At 41.8% G+C, this 21404-nt stretch overlaps 3 protein-coding genes across 3 annotated transcripts; 2 read left to right on the forward strand and 1 right to left on the reverse strand.

Annotated features, from left to right (window-relative positions):
* Positions 1-1894: 1894 nt before the first annotated feature.
* On the forward strand, positions 1895-7341 carry atad5b (ATPase family AAA domain containing 5b). The gene is made up of 12 exons (XM_079999515.1): positions 1895-2015; positions 2124-2220; positions 2320-2402; positions 2518-2666; positions 3296-3455; positions 3815-4257; positions 4341-4434; positions 4514-4578; positions 4696-4894; positions 5330-6336; positions 6807-6965; positions 7226-7341. Exons 1-10 carry the CDS (start codon positions 1991-1993, stop codon positions 5488-5490), a joined length of 1476 nt encoding a protein of 491 aa, XP_079855641.1. The 5' UTR covers positions 1895-1990; the 3' UTR covers positions 5491-6336; positions 6807-6965; positions 7226-7341.
* On the reverse strand, positions 6979-10327 carry tefm (transcription elongation factor, mitochondrial). The gene is made up of 5 exons (XM_079998522.1): positions 10205-10327; positions 9026-9513; positions 8762-8911; positions 8429-8607; positions 6979-8297 (listed from the first exon to the last, which is right to left on the reverse strand). The coding sequence occupies exons 1-5, from the start codon at positions 10245-10247 to the stop codon at positions 8033-8035; spliced, it is 1125 nt and encodes a 374-aa protein (XP_079854648.1). The 5' UTR covers positions 10248-10327; the 3' UTR covers positions 6979-8032.
* Positions 10328-12503: 2176 nt separating this feature from the next.
* Positions 12504-20510, forward strand: adap2 (ArfGAP with dual PH domains 2). Its single transcript, XM_079999688.1, has 11 exons — positions 12504-12691; positions 13633-13763; positions 14099-14190; positions 14833-14921; positions 15021-15133; positions 15246-15392; positions 16903-16986; positions 17153-17215; positions 17333-17410; positions 18422-18650; positions 19782-20510. Exons 1-11 carry the CDS (start codon positions 12604-12606, stop codon positions 19808-19810), a joined length of 1143 nt encoding a protein of 380 aa, XP_079855814.1. The 5' UTR covers positions 12504-12603; the 3' UTR covers positions 19811-20510.
* Positions 20511-21404: the final 894 nt, after the last annotated feature.

A 21404-nucleotide genomic window follows, 5' to 3' on the forward strand; every position in this document is an offset into this window, starting at 1 on the left:
TATTTATTTTCTCCTTCTAAGTAGCTTATACTGCAGGTAAGAATTCAGTATCTTGGGGAAATAAAAGAGACTTGACTTAGATAAGAGGGACTTGGTCACTTGTCTGGTAGATGGTGCTGATCCCTTTGCGAGGTATCTCCACATACAGCATCAAAATACTTTCGCCAGTTCGCGGTCAAACCGAAGTCGACAGCGTCCGTTGACAGGCGTCCGCGTTTCCGAGCGGACTGTTATCAATGTAACACCAATTTAAATATATATATATATATAAAAAAAGTTTTCATTCATTTAACAAAAAGCCTCCGACGTTCGCGTAACTCTTCGATACTACTATGACGCGGTTCACGCACCATTATTCAGATGGTATTTATCTGAAAAGCTCGACGTTGAATAATAAAAAAAAAAAGGACAAGAGGGTGGGTTCAATGTACAGTTGCAGCCTGCAATGCATCCCGGGGAGAACGTGCGGATCAGACGACGCGGTTCCTGACGTAAAACGAGCTGCGTTTTGTTTTGTTTGTTTTTTTAAATATCGTGGCGTTTAAAATGCGAAACACACTCGAGGGGAACAACGGCGACGTTCAACGGAAGACTAAGGAGCGCGCACGGCGTGATGTCATAATTGTATCGGAGTCAGAGCATGGCGCCGGTTGCGCACCGACCCTGCAGCCACCACGTCCCGAGAAGAGCCTCACGTCCGACGTGAGACCTGCGCCGGTTTTCGCGCTGGGCTGCAAAACCGCACTGGCTGTAACGCGGGGTCGAAAGTAAACCAAGATGACTGCCGGGGGGAGAAGCCGTCCGCAGTCTCGGTCGCCACTCAAGAGTCCGTGCGGGGAAACTCCGCCGAGAAACGCAGCGGCGTTCTCCGGGCGCAGGCAGCGGCTGTCCGTCAGCCTGGAGGACCTCAGGGCGTCCAACCCCGCGTTTCCAGTCGGGAAAGTGTTCCAGGAACTTCGGAGGAAGGCGGGTGGAAACGTAGGAGACCGGTCATCACCGGGTTCGTTTCCATGGCTTTCTGTGGCGTGGTCGATGATTCCCTGTTCCTTCCGTCAACTCTGGGGAAAAAAGTTGACTTCTCCCAACTCAACCCTAGTTTTTGCTATCGATTAACTATTATATGTCATCACTTTCCACTAGGTATAGTCTGAAATCAGCGTGTCTGCAGGGCATAAAAAAAAAAATCTTAATATCTTTAATACAGTTCTACAAATATTCTTATTTTTATTGATTTATTTAACCGTTGTTTGAGCAGGAGATAAAGCCCAATTGAGATTAAAAATCTCAAGAGGGTCCTGTCCTGTCAGCCGTATAATACATTTTTAAATTTGTATTGATTAGGTCTTTGATCCGCATAGTTACTTTTGGACAAAATCAGTCGTTCTGCATCAGATTGAACAATTATGTGATAAAATGCTCAGCCTACTCCTGAACCTAATACTCACCTTCATACCTACTCGCTGTACTTGGGAAAAACAGGGTAATCTACTTCGTAACCTACCCTACTTCTACGAAAGACCTACCCTCCACAATGTCTACAGTCTTACCCACAATGCTTAATTGAAAAAGGGAGAGGTGATTTTGTCAAAAAAAAATCGGTCTTAGATTGCATTCAAATCGGTCTTAGAAACTCTGACACCTGCAGACACCCTGGAAATGATTGTCTTTTTAAAATCAAATCCATCATTTTCAAGCACTCTCTAACTCTCGTCGATCAGGGGGGAAGAGAAAACATCAAGATGAGCAGGACGTCCCTGACGAGGCGCGCAAGAAGCCGAGGTCCGGCTCTCCTTCTGGGGAGGTCCGTGATACGGATCATCGTCACCCGTCGGGAGAAGTTGTACGGGGATGTGGACGCTTGGCTGAGGGACAGCAACTGGGGAGGAGTCGGCTGAGTCGCACTCACAGACTGAAACGGCAAAAACGGACCGGAGACCAGAGCAGCTCACCCCGACCGACGAGTCGCAGAGAATCAGAGGGACAATCGGTCATGTCCTCTTGCCGTATCCAAAGAGGTATTTGTGATGTCTCCTTTTTCTTTTTTGACCCTTTCGGAGATTAATATTTCCTTAAACGAACCTCAACACATAATTTATCTAATCTTTCATGTATATTCACTCTAGATTCCAGAGTGGAAGATGTGCTGTGGACAGAAAAGTACAGCCCTCAGCGTCCGAGTGAAGTCATTGGCAATTCTACCGCAATGAATAAACTTCACAGGTAACCCGACATGAATACATCTCGCTCTTCACGGCACTAGCATTGAACATGTATTTGGCCTCAAATGAGTATAACTGAGGGTTACTTGTTGAAAATCAGTTGGTTGAAGAAATGGAAACTGAGGACGGACTGCGATGAAAGGAGAAAAGAAGTGGAAAGGAAACACGAGGAAAACAGCAGCGGTGCGGTTCACCACTTGTTCACATTTCACGGTGTCACAAATATTGATGCAATACAGTAGAAATATTGGGTACCAACAGTTGAGATGGCTTCAACCTTAAGCCTTTTCCTCCGTAGACTCGTGGGACTGCGGGGACTTCCAGGGCGAGGCGGCATCTGAAGAGGAGACGGGGCAGTTGCTGTCCAACACCATGCTGATCACAGGACCCCCTGGGGTGGGAAAGACCGCGGCGGTGTACGCCTGCACTCTGGAGCTGGGATTTAAGGTGAGTGACGTCGGAACATGAACCCCTCATTCGGCAGAGACTGTAGAAGGTCTTAATTTGAACCTAGCTGATCTTTCCCCCTCATGATCGTGCTGTTAGGGTATGATTTCTGTGATTGCCAGAAGTGCAGTCTCAGCTGCACCTTTTGTGTGAACTTTTACTTATCCATACTGTTTGAAATGTTTATGAAGCACTATATAACCTATAACTACTTTGAAAGGTGCTATATATATATATATATATAGTCTTACTTGCAGTAGGATAGCATTGTGGTTCGAGGGGTTACGATCCCTGTGTCAATATACTGGCCCTTAACGGAATACTCATGAGAAAGATTAGATCCATTCCTGTTTCAGGGTCACCGACCAAATGTCAATTCATGAAATGTCATATAGTTCTAAATGAGTATATTTTATGTATACCCTCTACGGCTACACATTTATTCAGCATTAGTGGTGGCAAATTTTTGTTGGGACCGGTAGAGAGAATATCAAAGAACTAAACCTTGGATTGTGGCTTGATCAGTTTCAAAGACTTCTTCTAGGCAAAAAATCCCTCCCTTCATCGCTTACGCCTTCTAATTACTGCTTTGCCCTTTGCCTCAAATCCTCCTCACTTCCTCCTGAAAGGTCTTTGAGGTGAACAGCTCTTCCCGGCGCAGCGGCCCTTCTGTTCTGTCCCAGTTGAAGGAGGCGACCCAGTCACACTTGGTGAAGGCCTCGGAAAGAGACCAGCTCAAACCGGCCTACTTCAGCAACTACGCCCACAGCAGGACGTGTCTTTTACCTGGTAGGGAAGCCACGGTGGGGAATTTTTCCCACCGGTTGATAAAGTCAGGACAACGTCGGTGTTACCGGTAACAGAATTTTTTTTCACTCGATGAACATCGGTGCTGATACGCGAAAATGAACGAAATTTTTTTGATTTTTATTTTATTTCTCTAAAAAAAAAAAAGGTATTGATAAAAGCAAAATGGCGGTGGGCAAGTTATGTAATCGGTGTATGCCCGAACACTGTGTAACACCGATAACCGCGACCTGCGACCCCTTCTGGTAGGACTTAATAAAGGGCAATTCTGTCTATTAGTTAGAAAGCTGCTTCCCTCTGGAATAAGAGCGAGCTCACTACATGTTGTTTGTCAAGATCAGAACTACTGTGCAAGGTCTGGCTTCCTTCCGTCCATCGACTGCAACTGAGGACGGTCTGCTTCATCGCTACACTAGAAGCACTACAGCTAGACAACCTGTTGCTGGGGAGAAAGTCGAAGGCGCTTATTAAAGTTTCATTTAATTCATTTGTACGTTTCATTCATAAACATATATCCCTCCATTTTCTTATCAAAGGGAAAATGACCTCCACCAAGAGCGTCACCTCCACTTCAAGGAGGAGGCCCGAGAGCAAAGCCAAGTTGAACCCAGCCACAGTCACTTTGGCAAACTTTTTCAAAGCCAAGGCGAAAGCGGACAACATGCTCTGCAGCGGGCCGCCGCCTGAGAAACCAGGCAGCAAGAAGTTATGCCATGTGCCGGAAACTGACCAAAAGGATTCCCAGAGCAAGAAGACGGCCACGTCGCTCATTCTTTTTGAGGAGGTAGATTTTGACCGGCACCAGCGACCAAGAGGTTTGTTACGTTCTCAGAATGCTGGGTTTATATTAAGTTGTTCACCCTTCAGGTTGACGTCATATTTGAAGATGATGTGGGATTCCTCGCAACCATAAAGACTTTCATGAAGACCACCAAGAGACCAGTCGTCTTGACCACCAGTGGTAGATACAACTTTTAATATGATCATTTATTAGAATCGTCAAATAATTGTAAAAGAAAGATTAACGTCATTTTCTTTAGATCCTTTGTTCAAGGAGAGATTTGATGGAAACTTGGAAGAGATCATTTTTAAAACACCTCCCGTGGTACGTCAAAGCCTCTCCTTCCACTTACTACCGACCAACTTGTGTTGGCAACAAGTCTAGTCCTACCCTTCCCTTCCCTTCCTTTCCCCCAGTGGTCACTTGCCTCACTGTTTCTAGGTGAATATGTGCAGCTACCTGCATCTGGTGTGTCTGGTGGAGAACGTGATGGCGGAGTCGAACGATGTGACCAGTCTGCTGACGCTGTCCCAGGCCGACGTCAGACGCTGCCTGCTCCAGCTGCAGTTTTGGGCCCAAAGCGGTGCTTGGCAATCACCTCAAAGGGGAGCGCAGCCTAAGATCCCCACAGGTGTGAATTGTAAGTCACACGAGATAATGTAAATGTGGACTTCAGCTCATATAAATGCAAACAAAATGTTACGGCAATTATGCAACTAAGACCAGGTGTGTGGTATGTGTATGGAATTGGTGCTGAGCAGTAACTTTGATCTTATTGCTTATCTTTGAGGTATTTTATTGTGATGAAATAAGACACTGTCATTCTTCATATTGTAATAACATTAATGTATGTATATGGGGTCTGACATATTTAAGCAGAGTTTTATCTCAAACAGTTTGGGTGTAACTTCATACCGACCGGTAGGTTCAATATGATAAACCTTGGTTGGACATATTGACATGACATTTTGAATATATGCAGATATTATGATAAAGCAGTTACATTACATTCTCTATGATTGTCGTGATAACAAATTCTTGTATATGTAATATTGTTTTTTCTTTTTAAGTGCAGGTTCCAATGACATTAGGGTGGAAGACAACTTAAACTGTGACACCGGAGGCTGCACTGCCACCATGCTGGGTCTCCACACTGTTAATAAACTGAATATACTGAACCTTCTCAAGGCAATAATTAATATTACCCTTTCATATCAAATACAAGAAGTTATTTGAAAGACCTATTTGCTCAAAGCACAATGTTTAAAAATATATAATAAAACATATTTTTCCTCAGTTGCAGTCATGGACAGACCAGGACAACGTGCTTCTGAAACACTTAACTGAATGCTGGAGAAGAAGCGTACCTCTCCTCTACTCCAACCTGGAGCTCCTCCTACCCCTACCAACCGACGGCAAGGAAAACACTGACTACCACCCAGATAAAGGGCTCAATTCTGGACCAACTCCCCCTGAAGTTCCACCTCAAATCCAACCAGTGGAGGAGAACATTGATCTCAAGGCAGCAACAAACATCAACTCGAAAAGAAACTTCTCCAGACTGAGTCGAAGGAAATGTTTGTTGAAGACACCTGGCTGTAGATCGACTGCACCTTTATTAGCAGGAAGTCACTTCAGATCCCAGCGCTCAGAACATACAACCAAAGGAAAAGAAACCTCACCGCCAACCCACGCCTTTTGTACCTTATCCGACTTCTTTGACCTGATGTCATACCTCGATACCACCGCGCCAACCACTGAAACGCACATTTCGGGTGCGTGTTCACCGGAGGACTTTCTCTGGACGGGAGCGGAGGTGAAGGACGGCCTGCTCGACCAGACGAGAGATGAGGGGGAGAGGAGCCGTGGGCAGGAGCGGTCTTGGGAAATCCAAGCCGCCGCTGAGGGTTTGGGGTTTCAGAGATGCTACCGGACCTTGTCTTGGGTGTGGACGGAACCCCAGGAGGCCCAAGAGGAACCGGCTGGGGTTAAACGGGGAGAACTCACGGAGAGACTGCCTCTTCCCAACTTGACTCACAGACAGAGCTTCAGCTTAAGTTCACAACCTCTCTGCAAGCCAAGGTGAGTCTTGGATTCCTGCCTTAATGGAATTGGCTAACAAATTATATGTTCAGACTGGGGTCATTTGAATTACAGAATCTGGACCCAACCCAGATTCAATGCATTTCCTGGTCATCCTGGCAGACTATGCTCGTGATTGAATGTGATGCCTTTATGTGGGTGAAAGGGTATATGTCTACTCAGCACCTTTTGCAGACCATGTCATCCCAGAAAGGGGGTCCCCAGTTTTATACCCCCTTTGAGTTTTCTTTCACATTTTGTCTTCTGTAGGGGAACAATATTCTTGGGGGTGTCAACGTGTCCTGTAGACATGAGCCTGCAAAATCGGTTAGCCCAAAGGGCTAACTGTGAAAGGGCTATACTGTAATTGTAAAGGGCTATAAGTACAATCCCGACCCGACTATACTCGGATATAAAACTTTGATCCCATTATCAGCTTTATTAATCTCTTATCTGCCGTGTTTTTACAGTGTGGTCCAGAAGAGGTTTGAGCTGAGCAGGGCGGTTCTCCAGAACAGATCCTTCAGCCTTTTGGGTAACAGACGGGCGGTCTGCGTTGACTACATGCCCTTTCTCCGCTCAGTCTGCCGCTATGACAGAGAGCAGCAGAAGGCGAACAAACCAGGCGGGTGAGGCCCAGGGAACATTTTGAGTTTTTGAATACTTTATTCTTAGTGATTAAAAATACATCTTCCCCATTTTGACTGAACTGCCGGGGAACTGTTTCCTGGTAAACGGAAGCATATCCTTGTGAGGAAATTGTTGGATTTTCTAATAATGAACTATATAGACTTGCACAAGGCTGAACTTACTTAGGTTGAAACCACCTTCATCAGCATCTTGGACATCCTATCTTTGACTAACTACTTGCACCATTTCTCTGCCTCAGATGCCGGAAGGGCTTCAGCAGTATTAACCTGGGTATGTCCAAGTCCACTGTTCAACTCCTGGCAGAAGATTTCTCAGCACCACAGAATGGACATGAAAGTTACAGCCTAGTACCTGCACTACCGCAGTAATGCATTTTACACCATGTACTCATTTCATTTAAATACTATTTATTACAATGAGGTCTGATGTCTGTTCCATGTATGTGAAACTCTAAAGAATGAAATAAAACTTAAACATACGTAATTGTAAAAAGTCATATTGGAGTTTGAGGTACCTACTTTGGAAATAACCAAGGAAGAGCATAAGAAGGATGAAATTAATAAACTCAGAAGGAAGATGGCAGCAAACAAAACAGTCTCTTCCAAGCTGTCCTATGTTCCGATTCCAAGAGATTCTATCTCTGCCTGATCACAGGAATAACATCATTTTTTAATGATTCTAATAAGTGTCTGCTGAGGACAATTAAGAGTTTATACAGTATATCCAAAATAATTATTCCCACAAAAAAAAAAAATCACTACCCTCAAACATTTCACCCATTTCCAAACCGGGCCCATGCTATCCACTAGAAGTTTACCAGTGCCTACAGGCAAACTACCAGTGTGAAAAATATATTCAAGTTTAAAAAAAGTTTGCTACAAAAAGGTCAACAGCAATCTGAGTTTATCCATTTGGCTGTTTTCTAAGTGGTGGGAAACCACACCTAGTAGACATCCAACCAAAAACAGGATGTGATGGGTTCAGACAAAACGCTGCCTCCTCTTGAGACGTCATTGATCCTGGAGCATCGTTTCCCACTGGGGGACTAGCTGGACGAGTCGCAGAGCAGCTCATAAAAGGCCACAGCCTGTAGCATGGCGTCGCACAGCTCCTCCCCTCCTCTTCCCCTCCCCATCTGGAAGGCGTTCCTGTACTTGACCAGCAGCTGACGGGGAAAGTTCACACGGGGAAACTTCTGCGTCACCGACTCAGTCATCATCTGACGCACCCTCTCTGCCCCGCTGGTCCGCGACTCCCCCACCATCAGCCCAAAGTGGCGCCCCACGGCGAGCCGCATCATGTTCAGCACCCTGAAAAGATGGCATCAATTTTTTGTTTCTGATCTAAATGACCCATTCTGCCAATGTACAAAGTTATTCGATTCAGCAGTATGGCTCCTGCACCCTTCTATGTTTAGCACAGAGTTGAACTTGTTTTTTACCTCGGAGGGGTGTTGGAGTCTGCCTGGTAGTTCCTGGGCTCCAGCAGTGCAAACAGCATGGCCTCCACTGTGCGCATATGGGCCATGACGGGGAACAAGGCTGAATTCTGTAGTGAGATGGAGGACTTCTCTACTATGTAGAAGTCGGCCGAGGGGAGGAGTGACACCACAGAAGAAATCTGGGCGAAGGAAAGTGGACATTATTTATGAGTTACCAATGTAGACAAATGTATGCATAGAAATCTGATACAAGTGGATGCAAACAGTGGCTCTCGTAGTGTATTTATTACCCAAGCTGTCATCAAATCAATCCTGGGTGGCATTTAGACTTACATCAGTCAAGTAAGATGAGGCCTGATAGGTTCCCTTCAAAAAATTTGGGCAATCCAGGTGCTGCCAATCCAGCACTGTCATTCCTCTGCCCATATGGGCCCAGGCGATTCTGTTTGTCCCACACACTACTGACACTATGGAATTGGCTTCCTGAAAATAGATTTTTATGGTTAATATCTAGCCATACAGGTTTAGTCCTTACATTAACAACCAAAAACCCCAACAGGAGAATATATGTTTGAAATGGCTGGATCCAGACCTCACCTCCAGCCAGGACCTGTCCACCTCTGGCCTGATGAACTTGATCAGCTGAACCTTAACTTTCTTCTCCTTTTTGGGCAGAGGATTGAGAATAGAATTAAAAATGACGACGGCACTTTTGTGCTTCAGCAGAGGGACATTCACCACGCTCTCCAGGCTTTTAAAGGGTCCGTTCTTGGTCCTGTACTCCACAATGTTGACAGACTTGCGGCCCCGCAGGAGCTTAACGCCGGACAGCTCAGTCTCTGTGGCGGTGTTAAGCGTCTGCAGGATGACACCTCTCTGCTCCTGAGTGTAGCAGGCGTCTAGGGACGCGGTGGCATCATCGAAGCAGGGAGCAGCATCAGGGGAGATGTGTGCGTTCATGGTCTCAAACCCCGCCACGGCGATCCGACTCCTCCAGCAACACGTGCACTGGAGATAGCGCAGTTCGAGTTCAGAAGAGGAGCCCTGGGGACGTCTGAATAAGCCGGGTCGACCGGTGTATTTTCCTGAAAGAATAATAAATTAAGTCACAGAAGGGGATGTTAAAACGCATCTTTTGCGACACTGTATATATAATATTGTTATAAACATGTTGGTTGCCACCCTCGTACAGAGTATATGTAAAGATGTTGTATCTGTCCTCTCACTACGAATGTGTGCTAGTGATGCAAGATTTGCGAACGATTCTTTCTTAGCAAACAAATGTTTGTAATGACTCAGGAGTCACCCCAGCAAATGAGTGAATCTTTTACTCACAAATTGAATGTCATTACGGAGGACTAAATTGGACTAAATCCAATACAAGGGTATTTGGCATAACTAATAATGAATGTGACTGATTTACACTTCCAAATAATGTTGACAGAAATAAAGTATTTTTGTGATTCGCACTTTTCTTTTCGCTCCCAAGATAATTCGTTTGGAGAGAATTAGGTTGATAAGATTTTCGGGTCGCCACAGTCTGCATTCTTCCGCCTAAATAAATAATTTTGTGACACCAACTGAACCAAATGGACGAGAAAAAAGAAACTGAAGTCAGAAAACGTAACAACTCTTTTGTCCATGGGATTCATTAAGCGCTGAGTCGGGGAAAAAAAAAAGAGTGGGACCTTTCAACACCAGTGTACGCCGATAATGATGGATATTGAGGCCACCAACCTGGAGTAAATCAATATCATACAGTCCTTACAAACGTACCTCTCTGAACGATCGATGATATAAATCTCTTAGCGACCCACATCGTCACGAATGTAAACGATTTACGATTTACTTTCACATCATCGTGCGGATGGAATAACTTCGTCCTTTAGTTGTTGTCCGACACGGTTTGAAGGGCCGGCGTGACAACAAGACTCCCGTGCAAAGGTTCCGGGCAGATGTTTTTCACTAATCATTTTAGGTCCGATTGCTTTGCACGTCCCTTCTAAAAAGTTTAAATCAAATAGTTAATAATTCAAAAATGTAATCGAATTAATTAACTTGTTTCAAGTTTTCCCCCGTTTATTTATTAAAGTGATCTATTGTCAATACAATTATGTACATTCATGTTCGAGCATTTAACCAAAGACGACAAATACTGGAACAGTGAAAATGTGGGTTCACATTTTTACAATTTCAGTTATTTATTTATTTTTGCCTTTGCCATTGTATAATAATAATAATAATAATAATAATAATAATAATAATAATAATAATTAGTTAATAATAGTAAGTAATAATAATAATAATTAATAATAGTTAGTCACAGCAGTGGCACCAATGTCAATAATGGGATCAACTGAAGACAAAATTGTCATGTAAGGAATCCAGGGATAAAGCAGTGTAGAAGTTACGGCCAAATGGCAAAAAAAAATATGACATTGATGGACGATTCCTCCCACATTTGACAGAGTATTGTAAGTACATTGGTGCATTGGACCATCAAATTTAATGCAGATCAACGATGGCGAACCCTGTCGACTTGACACTGCAGTTTGATTGGGCTTTGATTGGCCATTTTATTAAATAACATCACTAAATGCTCTCAGATATTGTTGAACCATTGTGCAAAGACGAGGTGTGCACATACTGTATGTACCAACATGGATGCTGACAGCACAATATGTTCATGAGTTGGGGCAGATTATGCAATGTAGGCATTTTTTGTAAACTTTGAAAATTAATTGGTGGCCAAACTGTCGGTTGTTTCAAAATTCTGAATAAAATGCCCTGAAAATGCCATAAAAGTCCAGACACGCTGTTGTCCAATATCTAGGAGGGGTAAGGAAAAAACTGTTATGGACAAAATTCCAAATAGCACTTCATGCTGGACCCCTAATAAAAAAATAAAACAATAAAAAAATAAATAACAAATATCGATGCAGGCAGCAATGCAAAGGGTCCAGGTTAGCTGCGTTAGTCATGGATTACAGTTTTCTGAGTTCCTGTGAAACACAGCATCACTTCCTATCGAGCCAAATTACAATTGTCTGAGTTCCCATGGAACGCAGAATCAATTCAAACAAATTTTCAGATTTCCCATGGAACACAGCCTTACTTCCTATTAACACAAGTAACAATTTTCGAGTTCCCATGGAACTCAGCATCAGCTCCCCCTCGTCTCAACCCGGCGTAGATCCTGCGCAAAGCAACCAATGTCGATCAAACTTGGACCACAAAATGTTTGAACTGCGCCGAATCCGACGACGCCTCATACGTAGTGTCCGTGGGTTCGGCAGTTACTTTGCGCCAGACACTTTCAGCTGGAAAAAATGCCCAGGAGAAAATTAATTATACAAATCTGAACAAAAATCAATAGGGCTCCATCTCTGCGACTGGACCCCTAATAACCTTTATTTGTCCTGTAGATAAGATAAGATGAGAGAAGATAAGAGAAGATAAGAGAAAATAACCCTTTATTAATCCCCAGGGGGAAATTCAGTGGGGGGGGGGAAATTGGTTTAAGGGTTAAATAAAAATTATTTAACAGAATAGCAGAACACTATGTTGTGCCAAAGTATGAGCATTCTTTTTTTTGTAATTTGCAATTCTACATTTTTTGTAATGTATTTTTAACGTAATTTCTGAATGTAACAGTTGTTATATACACATTACATACATATATACTGTACACATTGTTTTCTATTTTATATCTAGATTATCTATTTAACTTGTTTTTTAACTTACTGAAGATGAAGTTTCACATAATGATGGATTTTGATGCAAAATGATATATAAATATATATATATATATATATATATATATATATATATATATATATATATATATATATATATATATATATATATATATATATATATATATATATATATATATATATATATATATATATATATATATATATATTTCTTTATACAGTATACATACAGTGTGTATGGGTGACTTCCTGCCTCTGTTAATGCTGGAGTACTCTGTGTTAGTTGACAGAACAATAAGCTTGACGGAGCTGTGTGGCTGAGAGGAAATGCTCACACTCAGTGCTGTGTTGGCCAATGAAGAATGTTGCTTGTTTGGCTTTAGAATAAAACCAACATGGACTTAATGCCGAGAAGCCTCTTTGTCTTCTTCATCAATTGATAGAAGTTAAGGATCACCTATGGCAAATCTGGAAAGAAATAAGAAAATCCTGCTTGACTTGGTGAAACGGCCAGGGAATAACTTGTGCGCTGACTGTGGAGCTCCTGGTGAGTAACACAGAATAAAAACAGCATAGATTAATTAAGATTTCATCACAAAAATGCTGATAGTATTTTCACAGCTCTGGTGGATCCTATTTTTTCAACGCATTTCATCAACAGAAAATGATTTCATGGCGCCGGTCAACAATCCCTTATCTTATCTGTTTGACCATATTTATGATCCAAACAACAGGCGGTTGCCACGTTTTCCAGCAACATTTTCCCCAAAAAGGGGAAGTGTTTGTTCACACAGATAACAATTTCAACACACGTTCCTCTTGTTCAAAAGTAAATTCAATAGGGTGTGATTCCCATTGACAAGAACAATAAATATGGGTGTATCTACGAAGCACAAAAGTTGAAAAAAAAAACAACCGATCAAAATGCTTTAATATTATGCCCCATCCGCCCCTACAGTTATATTTTTTTATTGAAAGTTTCAACATATGCGTACAAAAATAATATAGTCACTAATTCACAGGGGTTTCTGTGAAAATCCTTTGAAGATGTGCGGTCGGATTGTGTACATACAATTTTGCCAATATAATAATGAAATTAACTTCAAATTCCAAATCGTTAGTGTTTAGTAGTGTTTTGGTGGCATACATCTTTAATAGAAAATGTGTTAACACAAGTCATTCAATACAAAATGTTGTGGCAACTACCCATTCATAAAAAAAAAAAATCGAAGTTTTCCCATTAAAGCTACAAGAACCATTGGTATTTATCTGGAGATTTGCATATAATTAATCCAACTGTTATAATGCATATTGAATAGCTATGACAAAGTACTATGTGTGTGTATTGTATGCCTAGCGGAGGAAACAGTCTGTACAATATAAAATATATACAAAATAATATAATACACTAATAAAATGTACACAAAGAAAATTTATTTTTATTATTTCAATTTATCATTATTTATTAAAACAATGTTTTACCCACAGAGCCCGATTGGGCCTCATACAGCCTCGGTGTCTTTGTGTGCCTGAACTGCTCAGGGACACACCGTGATTTACCAGCAGTCAGTAGGGTGAAATCCATACGCCTGGATTTCTGGGACGACTCTCTTGTAGAGGTATAACCACAATACATAAGTATATATTATCATGCATTATCTGTCAAATTAAAGAAAGGAAATTGGGAAAATTAAGAAAAAACATTGTGATATTGTGGTACACAATACCCCAATAATCAAAATTAATGATAAAATGTCTTGTAATTTTTACGAGGGTTTTACACATAAGTTGGTCTGCTACTATAGTTTGATGCAATGAACCTAACTTACTTACACATACTGCAGTTTTATACGTTGGTCCAAAGTCAGTCAGACGGCGATCTCTATCGTGAGGGATCTAGGCTGATAGTTAAGCAGGTTCAAGTGGAATCTAACCGTGCATCTCTTGATTTCAGTTCATGAGAGAGAGGGGAAACTCTGCAGCCGAGGCCATTTACGAGAAATCCCTCCCTGTCTTTTTCTACCGACCACGACACAAAGACCCAAAGTGAGTGGCTGTGGCTTTGTGAAACACCTCGGTTTACTCAGCCAGTGCTGTGCAAGTGAAAACCACTGACTCAACAAACACCACATTCAGAGTGAATTCCTGTTCTATATACTAAGAGGAACAAACAGCCGATGATATATATAGCCCATGATGGTGGGTGGCATGGAGATTACAGTGAAACATACAGTAGTGGTTTTCATGCAAAGCCTAACTAACCTAACCCCTAACTCCTAAGCCCAACTCGATAACCTTAACCCTATCCCTAACCTAACCAAAACCAAAATGAAAATGTAATAACCCCCCCACACCCCCTGGGAAAAACGGAGTTGTCCTCCTCAACATATCATTGTAAACATAACTATATCATTTTTAATTATCGCGGCTCTGGGCCCTGATCGGTCCCTCTCTGATGGCACAGACTGTGCCCATGGTGTGCCAGTGGCGGTGCGCTCGCGCTCCTACAGTTCCGACTGTGCCCACGGCGCGCCAGCGATGGGGCAGCCCTGATCGGTGCACCCCCCCCCACCTCTCAAACCCAAGTGACGTCCCTGATCTTGTCAGTGTACACATGTAAGGGATAATGTGCAGCAAATGTGTCGTGAAGTAAAGGACATAATTGAACATTTCCTCTCTTCGTCCCAGTGTTCTTAAAGATCAGTGGATCAGGGCTAAGTACGAGAGAAGAGAATTCACCGGAGAGGACAGCTACCTCCAACAAGCTTATAACTCAGGTGATGGGTCTGCTGATGTACTGTAAATGTTTTTTTTTCTGTGTGCGATATAGGAAACTTATCCTCATTGATGTATTGTATTGATGTCATCCAATCCAGATGTGTTGAAGTCAATCCTATGGAAGAAGGGCAGGGATAACAAGCAGTTTTTGAAGAGGACGTTCCTGCTCTCCCGGGAAGACCTCACCCTCAAATACTTTGTGAAGGAAGACGTGGGTACCGCCTTCATCTCATGGCCATCTGTACATTTCTGAATGTCAACCAATGCACGCTTTGCATTAAAAGTCTTAACATATTCCTCTGACCCGCTGCACCAACCAACAGTCCAAAGCTCCCAAAGCCGTCATCTTCATGAAGGATCTGAATGCCGAGTTCCAGCCGGAGAAGATCGGCCACGCACACGGGCTGCAGATATCTTACTCGCACGAGGAACGCATGAGGAACTTGTTTGTTTACCACGAGAGTGGGCAGGTGAAGGCTGTAATCATAACCCCCTCTTCACATCTCGTACAATATTGAGTGGAAAACCCTAAAAGAGGAGACCTATTGAAGACCAGCACACTAACTCCTACTAGACTGAGACACACGAGAGCTATATTTGATGGTTGTGGCAGACGGATCCGCCATCCGAGTGGCGTTTTCAGGGCCCTCTGACACAGAGAAGTACCAGTTTATTGCATAGAGCGGGAAAAGGTGGAACAACCGCCCGGAGCAAATGGAAAACATGTCATGACAAGGGCACCTCAGTGTGTGTGTGTGTGTGTGTGTGTGTGGGGATGGGGGTTTTACCTGTTGCTCGTTCATTGCTCGAACGAGCAACAGGCATACAGCCACCCTGATCCCCGGCCCAATTACCTTGACCCAAGACAGGTGTAGCTGCTTAAACCACACCACCCCCACACCTCATACCTCATACCCCCATCACCAAACGACGACAGCGTTGGAAAGTACCAGTTTATTGTAGAGAGTGGGGAAGATGGAACAAGCCCGGGACAGATGGAAAACATGTCATGACAAGGGCTCCTCTGTGTGTATGTGGGGGATGGGGGTTCTGTTGCTTGTTGATTGCTCTAACAAGCAACAGGCACACAGCGACCCTGATCCCAGGCCCAATTACCTAGACCCAAGACAGGTGTGGCTGCGGAAACCACACCACCCCAATACCACATTGGGTCATGAAGAGTTAAGTTCCCCAGACAATATGGTGCAGTGGACACAGAGACACAGGCAGAGATGTTGCAAACAGACCAGTTTATTATAGAGAGTGGCAAGATGTAACAAGCCGGCAGCAGGTGGACACATGTCATGACAGAGGCTCTCCCCGTGTGTGTGTATGGATGGGTGATTTGCTTATTGCTCATTGATTTCACTGACAAGCGACTGGCATACCGCCACCTTTGATTCCGGGCCCAATTACCAAGACCCAAGACAGGTTTGGCTGCTTAAACTTCACCACCCCCACACCACACTGGATTTAATCGAAATCAGGACTATGATAATCCTACTTAAATTAATCCAGAATTTTAAAATGCCTTTCTGAGACGATTCTGAGATCATTAAGGACTATAGTCAGCCTTCTTCTATAACCATCCTTCTGTTTGGTCTTGGTGCTGGTCAAAGCCCAGATTGTCAAGGTCGACCTGGTCCACATCCATTAATCCTAAAATAACATTGCCTCTGGCCAAATTTTAATTGAAGCCTTCGCTTAGACCTAGATCAGTCCTGATCTCCCTTCAGGAAATCAGATTTTTTCAACCACGACTAGGGCTGAGTCTGAGACTGCTTTAAATCATGACTGAGGAAGGCCATTTAAATTAGTCCAGATTAAAAGTGTGATTAAGTCTAAGACAAGGCCTAACCTGTGTCTGCGAAACCGCCCTTATATGATTAAAATAATGTACAGTAGATAGAGAAGACAATTGTGGAAAATGCATGCCTCCCAAACTCCCCAACACAGTGTGCTGTTCTTTACTATTTTTAGTTGATTGTGACCTGGTTCAATGCTATTCGGGCGACGCGCTTGGCCTACCTCCAGAGAAAACACCCAGCTGCTCAACACAATGAGGTGAGACCTTTTTAGAAAAGACTTTGAGAATTTCATTAAATCTTCACGTATAATCTTTGCGACCCCTTTCCTTGCCTATGTTCTGCTCCAGCCTGTATTCCACATTGTTTATCTACTGACTTGGCCAACTTTGGCACTTTCCCCTCTGTCCTGTTCTCACCTGCAGCTCATACCTCAGATCAGTAGAGTCAGTCTCAAGGAAGGGTACATGGAGAAAACTGGTCCAATGGTTGGTCGTCTATCACGCTGTTTCTCAATGACCCTTTTTGCTAATATGTACTAATACCGAGGCTAGGTTTACCTAAAAAATAAACCAATGTGTTTCTGTCCATCTCTGTGTGAGTAGCAGTGGGAGCCATTCAAGAAGAGGTGGTTCACGCTGAGCTCGATGGACAGGAAGCTTCTCTACTTCAAAACTCCGCTGGTAATGAAAGAGCCATGGAAAAATGGGTGCTACTAAATGTGTGTGTTAATGTGCTGTGGATTTTGATATACAGCCAAATTACTTTTTCTGTTATTGTTAATACATTTTATTGTCTTGTTAAATTTTTATGGTTTCTAGATTATATTTACTTGTGATCTTTAGGTTTATGGTATTGTTACCATTGATACCATTGTTCTATTATTCATTGTCCATTCTTAGGTTTTATTTTCTTTTGAGGTTAGGTTAATTTGACTGTTTATGGTTAGGTTATTGTACATTGAAAGTGTATATTGCCAGTTATTTATACTTTTTTGATGATTTCTAGGCATACTTTATTGTTTTTGTTGATTCTAGGTTTACCCTTATTCTTTATTGTTTATATTTTAGTTTATTTTTTATTCTCTATTGTGCATTCCCTATGTCATATATTCAAATTATTCTTTAGCTTTACTTGATATTGCCAATTCCTTCACGTGATCCTCCTCATCTATCTATCTATCTATCTATCTATCTATCTATCTATCTATCTATCTATCTATCTGTCTATCTGTCTATCTATCTATCTATCTATCTATCTATCTATCTATCTATCTATCTATCTATCTATCTATCTATCTATCTATCTATCTATCTATCTATCTATCTATCTAACTATCTATCTATCTATCTATCTATCTATCTATCTATCTATCTATCTATCTATCTATCTATCTATCTGTCTATCTGTCTATCTATCTATCTATCTATCTATCTATCTATCTATCTATCTATCTATCTATCTATCTATCTATCTATCTATCTATCTATCTAACTATCTATCTATCTATCTATCTATCTATCTATCTATCTATCTATCTATCTATCTATCTATCTATCTATCTATCTATCTGTCTATCTGTCTATCTGTCTATCTGTCTATCTGTCTATCCGTCTATCTATCTATCTATCTATCTATCTATCTATCTATCTATCCATCTAAAAAACATGCCCTTTCTCCCTGATCTGACCCAGGACGCCACAGAGCTGGGCACAGTCTTCATCGGCACAGAAAGTCATAACTACTTTGTCTCGGAGGGCACGTCCATGGGCCCGAGGCGGGGCTGCTGGACGCACGGCATCACCCTGCAGACACCTGGAAGGCAGTTTGTCTTCCTGTGCGAGCATGAGCAGGAGCAGAGGGAGTGGCTGGAGGCCTTCAGGCTGGTTATATCCCAGCCCATGACCCTACAGGACTACGCCAGTGAGTTCCGCCTCAGTGCTGCTAGAGGTATAGCAGAAGGTAGCCAGATAGACTTGTGAATATAATGATCAGATTAGGGGTGTCACGATCATGACATTTAAGTTGAAAATTCGATTCGATATGAGCTTCAGCCTCGGCCACCACCGCTCTTCAAAAACTTTAATAGATCTCTGGACTTTGTTCATAACATTGGCAGTTGTATGTGTCTTTGTGTAATGTGTTTGTGTATGGACTAGCTGTGGAGATTCATTTCCTCTTGAGGACAAGAAAATATGAATATGAATCAGAATTATTGTCAGACAAGTTATTGTAATTAACAATTTAATTTAGTATTTTTGGTATTAATGCCACTATCGCATAAAATAATTATTTTATGCGATAGTGGCATTAATTGCACCAATCACATTGTTATAGCTTATATTATTAGCTATAACAATGTAATAATACATGTCTATCTGTTGCGAAAGAGCCATTTCTTGGAATTTAAGACTGGAACATAAATAAAATCAGAATCAGAATCAGTTTATTCCGCCAGGTGCATTTACATATACTAGGAAGGAGGTTTGGTGCATTTCACTACAGCAATTAGCATTAAAAAATGGAGAATAAAAATAAAAATAAAATCAAACAGGATAAAAAGTGAATTCAAAATAAAAATGAAAAAATATAAATTGTCATATATTATATGCATATACTCCTATCGGAGGTTTAGCTGTGACTGTGATATAACGTTGGGTTGATACTGACAAAATGGCCATACAAAAGTGTCATAATGTTGCAATGACATGATGTAATGTCTTTTACATTTTATATATATATATATATAGAAATATTTCTAACATTGGATCAAAATTACACTCAATTTTGGATGGAAACATAATTACGGAATCTAAAGATTTTACTACAATGCAATAATTGTGACAGACATAGATTAATACATTTACAAATTCCAACAGCCCACATGGACCAGACCCAGGTTCAACAAGGAACTTCTTTTCATTTTTCTGCATTTGGACTCAAGAGGGTGTGGGTCGCCGTGGATACCGACAATTCATTCATCGTGTTCTATTCTTGTCTGTTTGTTTTTCCCCGTCTCTCTTTCTTTGTTCTCTTTCTTTTTTTCCAATTCAGATGAAGCCGACTTGAGCCGGGGAAAATGACCTCCAGGCTCCAGAGAGCGTCAAGCGAAAGCATTGGTGTAACAGCAGTTGTCTCGAGGGGACATCAGGAGACATTGTGACTTTTGGGAGGTTACTGTATCAATGGATCACGATATAGGGACATTTTTACTTCCATGTTACTTCCACGGATAGTGCCATTTTGAATAACTTATCACATGCGACTGGACAGACGCTCTTCTGGCTCTGAGTTCAGCTTTCGAATGTGCTTCACATAGAAGGCATTTCATAAAAGTGTTAGTAATAGTTACATCCTTTTTCTAAGGTTATGGTCAAGTCTGCATTTTCAATTTCACTCATTTTTCTACTGTTTTCGTAGGGATACTTTCCTTATCCAATGCATGCTCAGGGCAAGGACAGGGGCAAAAACTGCTGACATAAGCAGAGTAGGAAACACAGAGTAATGAACTCCAAAAGAGATGGGATGACACTTCATGAACTCACCTCCATTTTTTTATTTGAATCCGACTAAGAATCGAGCCAATCGGGAAGAATTGTTGAATTATAAACTCTGGTTAAATGCTTTATAGTATTATAACTGAGATGGTATTATAAATAAGAGATTCAACAGTATAGTATCTCATGATCCTGTTTGTAATGTTTTATAAGAAATGCGACTTGATATCTGTAATGCAAAAAGGTACAATGTTTATTTGGGTATTTCTCTGCAAAGTAATGTACATACAAATATACCCTCAAGTAACCTTCAATTTGTATTTTTTTAAATAGTGTGTTTTTTGTTATTTCCTAATAATGTGTTTTACGTCCAAATTGTGTTCTATAAAGCAATATGCAACGTTGTTCAAACTGAGTACAGCACATTTAGTGGGGTATTCACCGATCAGCCACAACATTAAAACCACCACTAATAATTAACATTGTGTAGCTCCCCCTCATGCCGCAAAAACAGCTCTGACCCATCGAGGCATGGACTCCACAAGACCACAAGTCCTGTATGTTGTGAGGTGGGGCCCCCATGGATCAGGCTTGTTGTTCCAGCACATCCCACAGATGCTCCATCGAATCTAACTCTAACCCCGGCCATCCACATGATGTAGAAGAAAACATAATTGATCAGACCAGGCCCCCTTCTTCCATTGCTCCATGGTCCAGTTCTGGTGCTCACATGCCTATTACAGGTGCTTTGGAGGTGGACAGGGGTCAGCATGGACACTCAGATCGATCTGCGGCAGCCCCATATTCAGCAAGCTGCAATGCACTGTGTGTTCTGAAACCTTTCTATCATAGCAGCATTAACTTGCAACACAAATGTTATGGAGCAAGATATTGCACAAGTCCGTTTCTCGGTGCTATTTATATATTATGCATGTATTAATTTTAGATAGATAGATAGATAGATAGATATATAGATAGATAGATAGATAGATAGATAGATAGATACATAGATACATAGATACATAGATACATAGATACATAGATAGATCTTTCAATTATAATGCTTCATCATCTTGGAATAAATTACAGGAAAACTTCAAACTTAAGTATTTAATTTCAGTTTCACATTAAAAACACAGACATGGGAAGCGTTTCAACATGAATGCGCATGTTTGTAAAC

This window comes from Zeus faber (genome assembly GCF_960531495.2).
Source record: "Zeus faber genome assembly, chromosome: 4".
In the NCBI taxonomy this organism is placed as follows: domain Eukaryota; kingdom Metazoa; phylum Chordata; class Actinopteri; order Zeiformes; family Zeidae; genus Zeus; species Zeus faber.

Bases quoted from the DNA above. Each gene is read 5' to 3' on its own strand.
- atad5b (XM_079999515.1), top strand. From the start codon at position 1,991: ATGTCCTCTTGCCGTATCCAAAGAG. The intron at 2,221-2,319 runs GTAACCCGACAT...GTTGAAAATCAG, and splicing joins GCAATGAATAAACTTCACAG to TTGGTTGAAGAAATGGAAAC. The intron at 2,667-3,295 runs GTGAGTGACGTC...TCCTCCTGAAAG, and splicing joins CTCTGGAGCTGGGATTTAAG to GTCTTTGAGGTGAACAGCTC.
- tefm (XM_079998522.1), bottom strand. From the start codon at position 10,247: ATGTGGGTCGCTAAGAGATTTATATCATCGATCGTTCAGAGAG. The intron at 8,912-9,025 runs GTGAGGTCTGGA...ATCTATTTTCAG, and splicing joins TGGACAGGTCCTGGCTGGAG to GAAGCCAATTCCATAGTGTC. The intron at 8,298-8,428 runs GTAAAAAACAAG...CCATCTTTTCAG, and splicing joins GACTCCAACACCCCTCCGAG to GGTGCTGAACATGATGCGGC.
- adap2 (XM_079999688.1), top strand. From the start codon at position 12,604: ATGGCAAATCTGGAAAGAAATAAGAAAATCCTGCTTGACTTGGTGAAA. The intron at 13,764-14,098 runs GTATAACCACAA...TCTTGATTTCAG, and splicing joins GGGACGACTCTCTTGTAGAG to TTCATGAGAGAGAGGGGAAA. The intron at 15,393-16,902 runs GTGAAGGCTGTA...TACTATTTTTAG, and splicing joins TTTACCACGAGAGTGGGCAG to TTGATTGTGACCTGGTTCAA.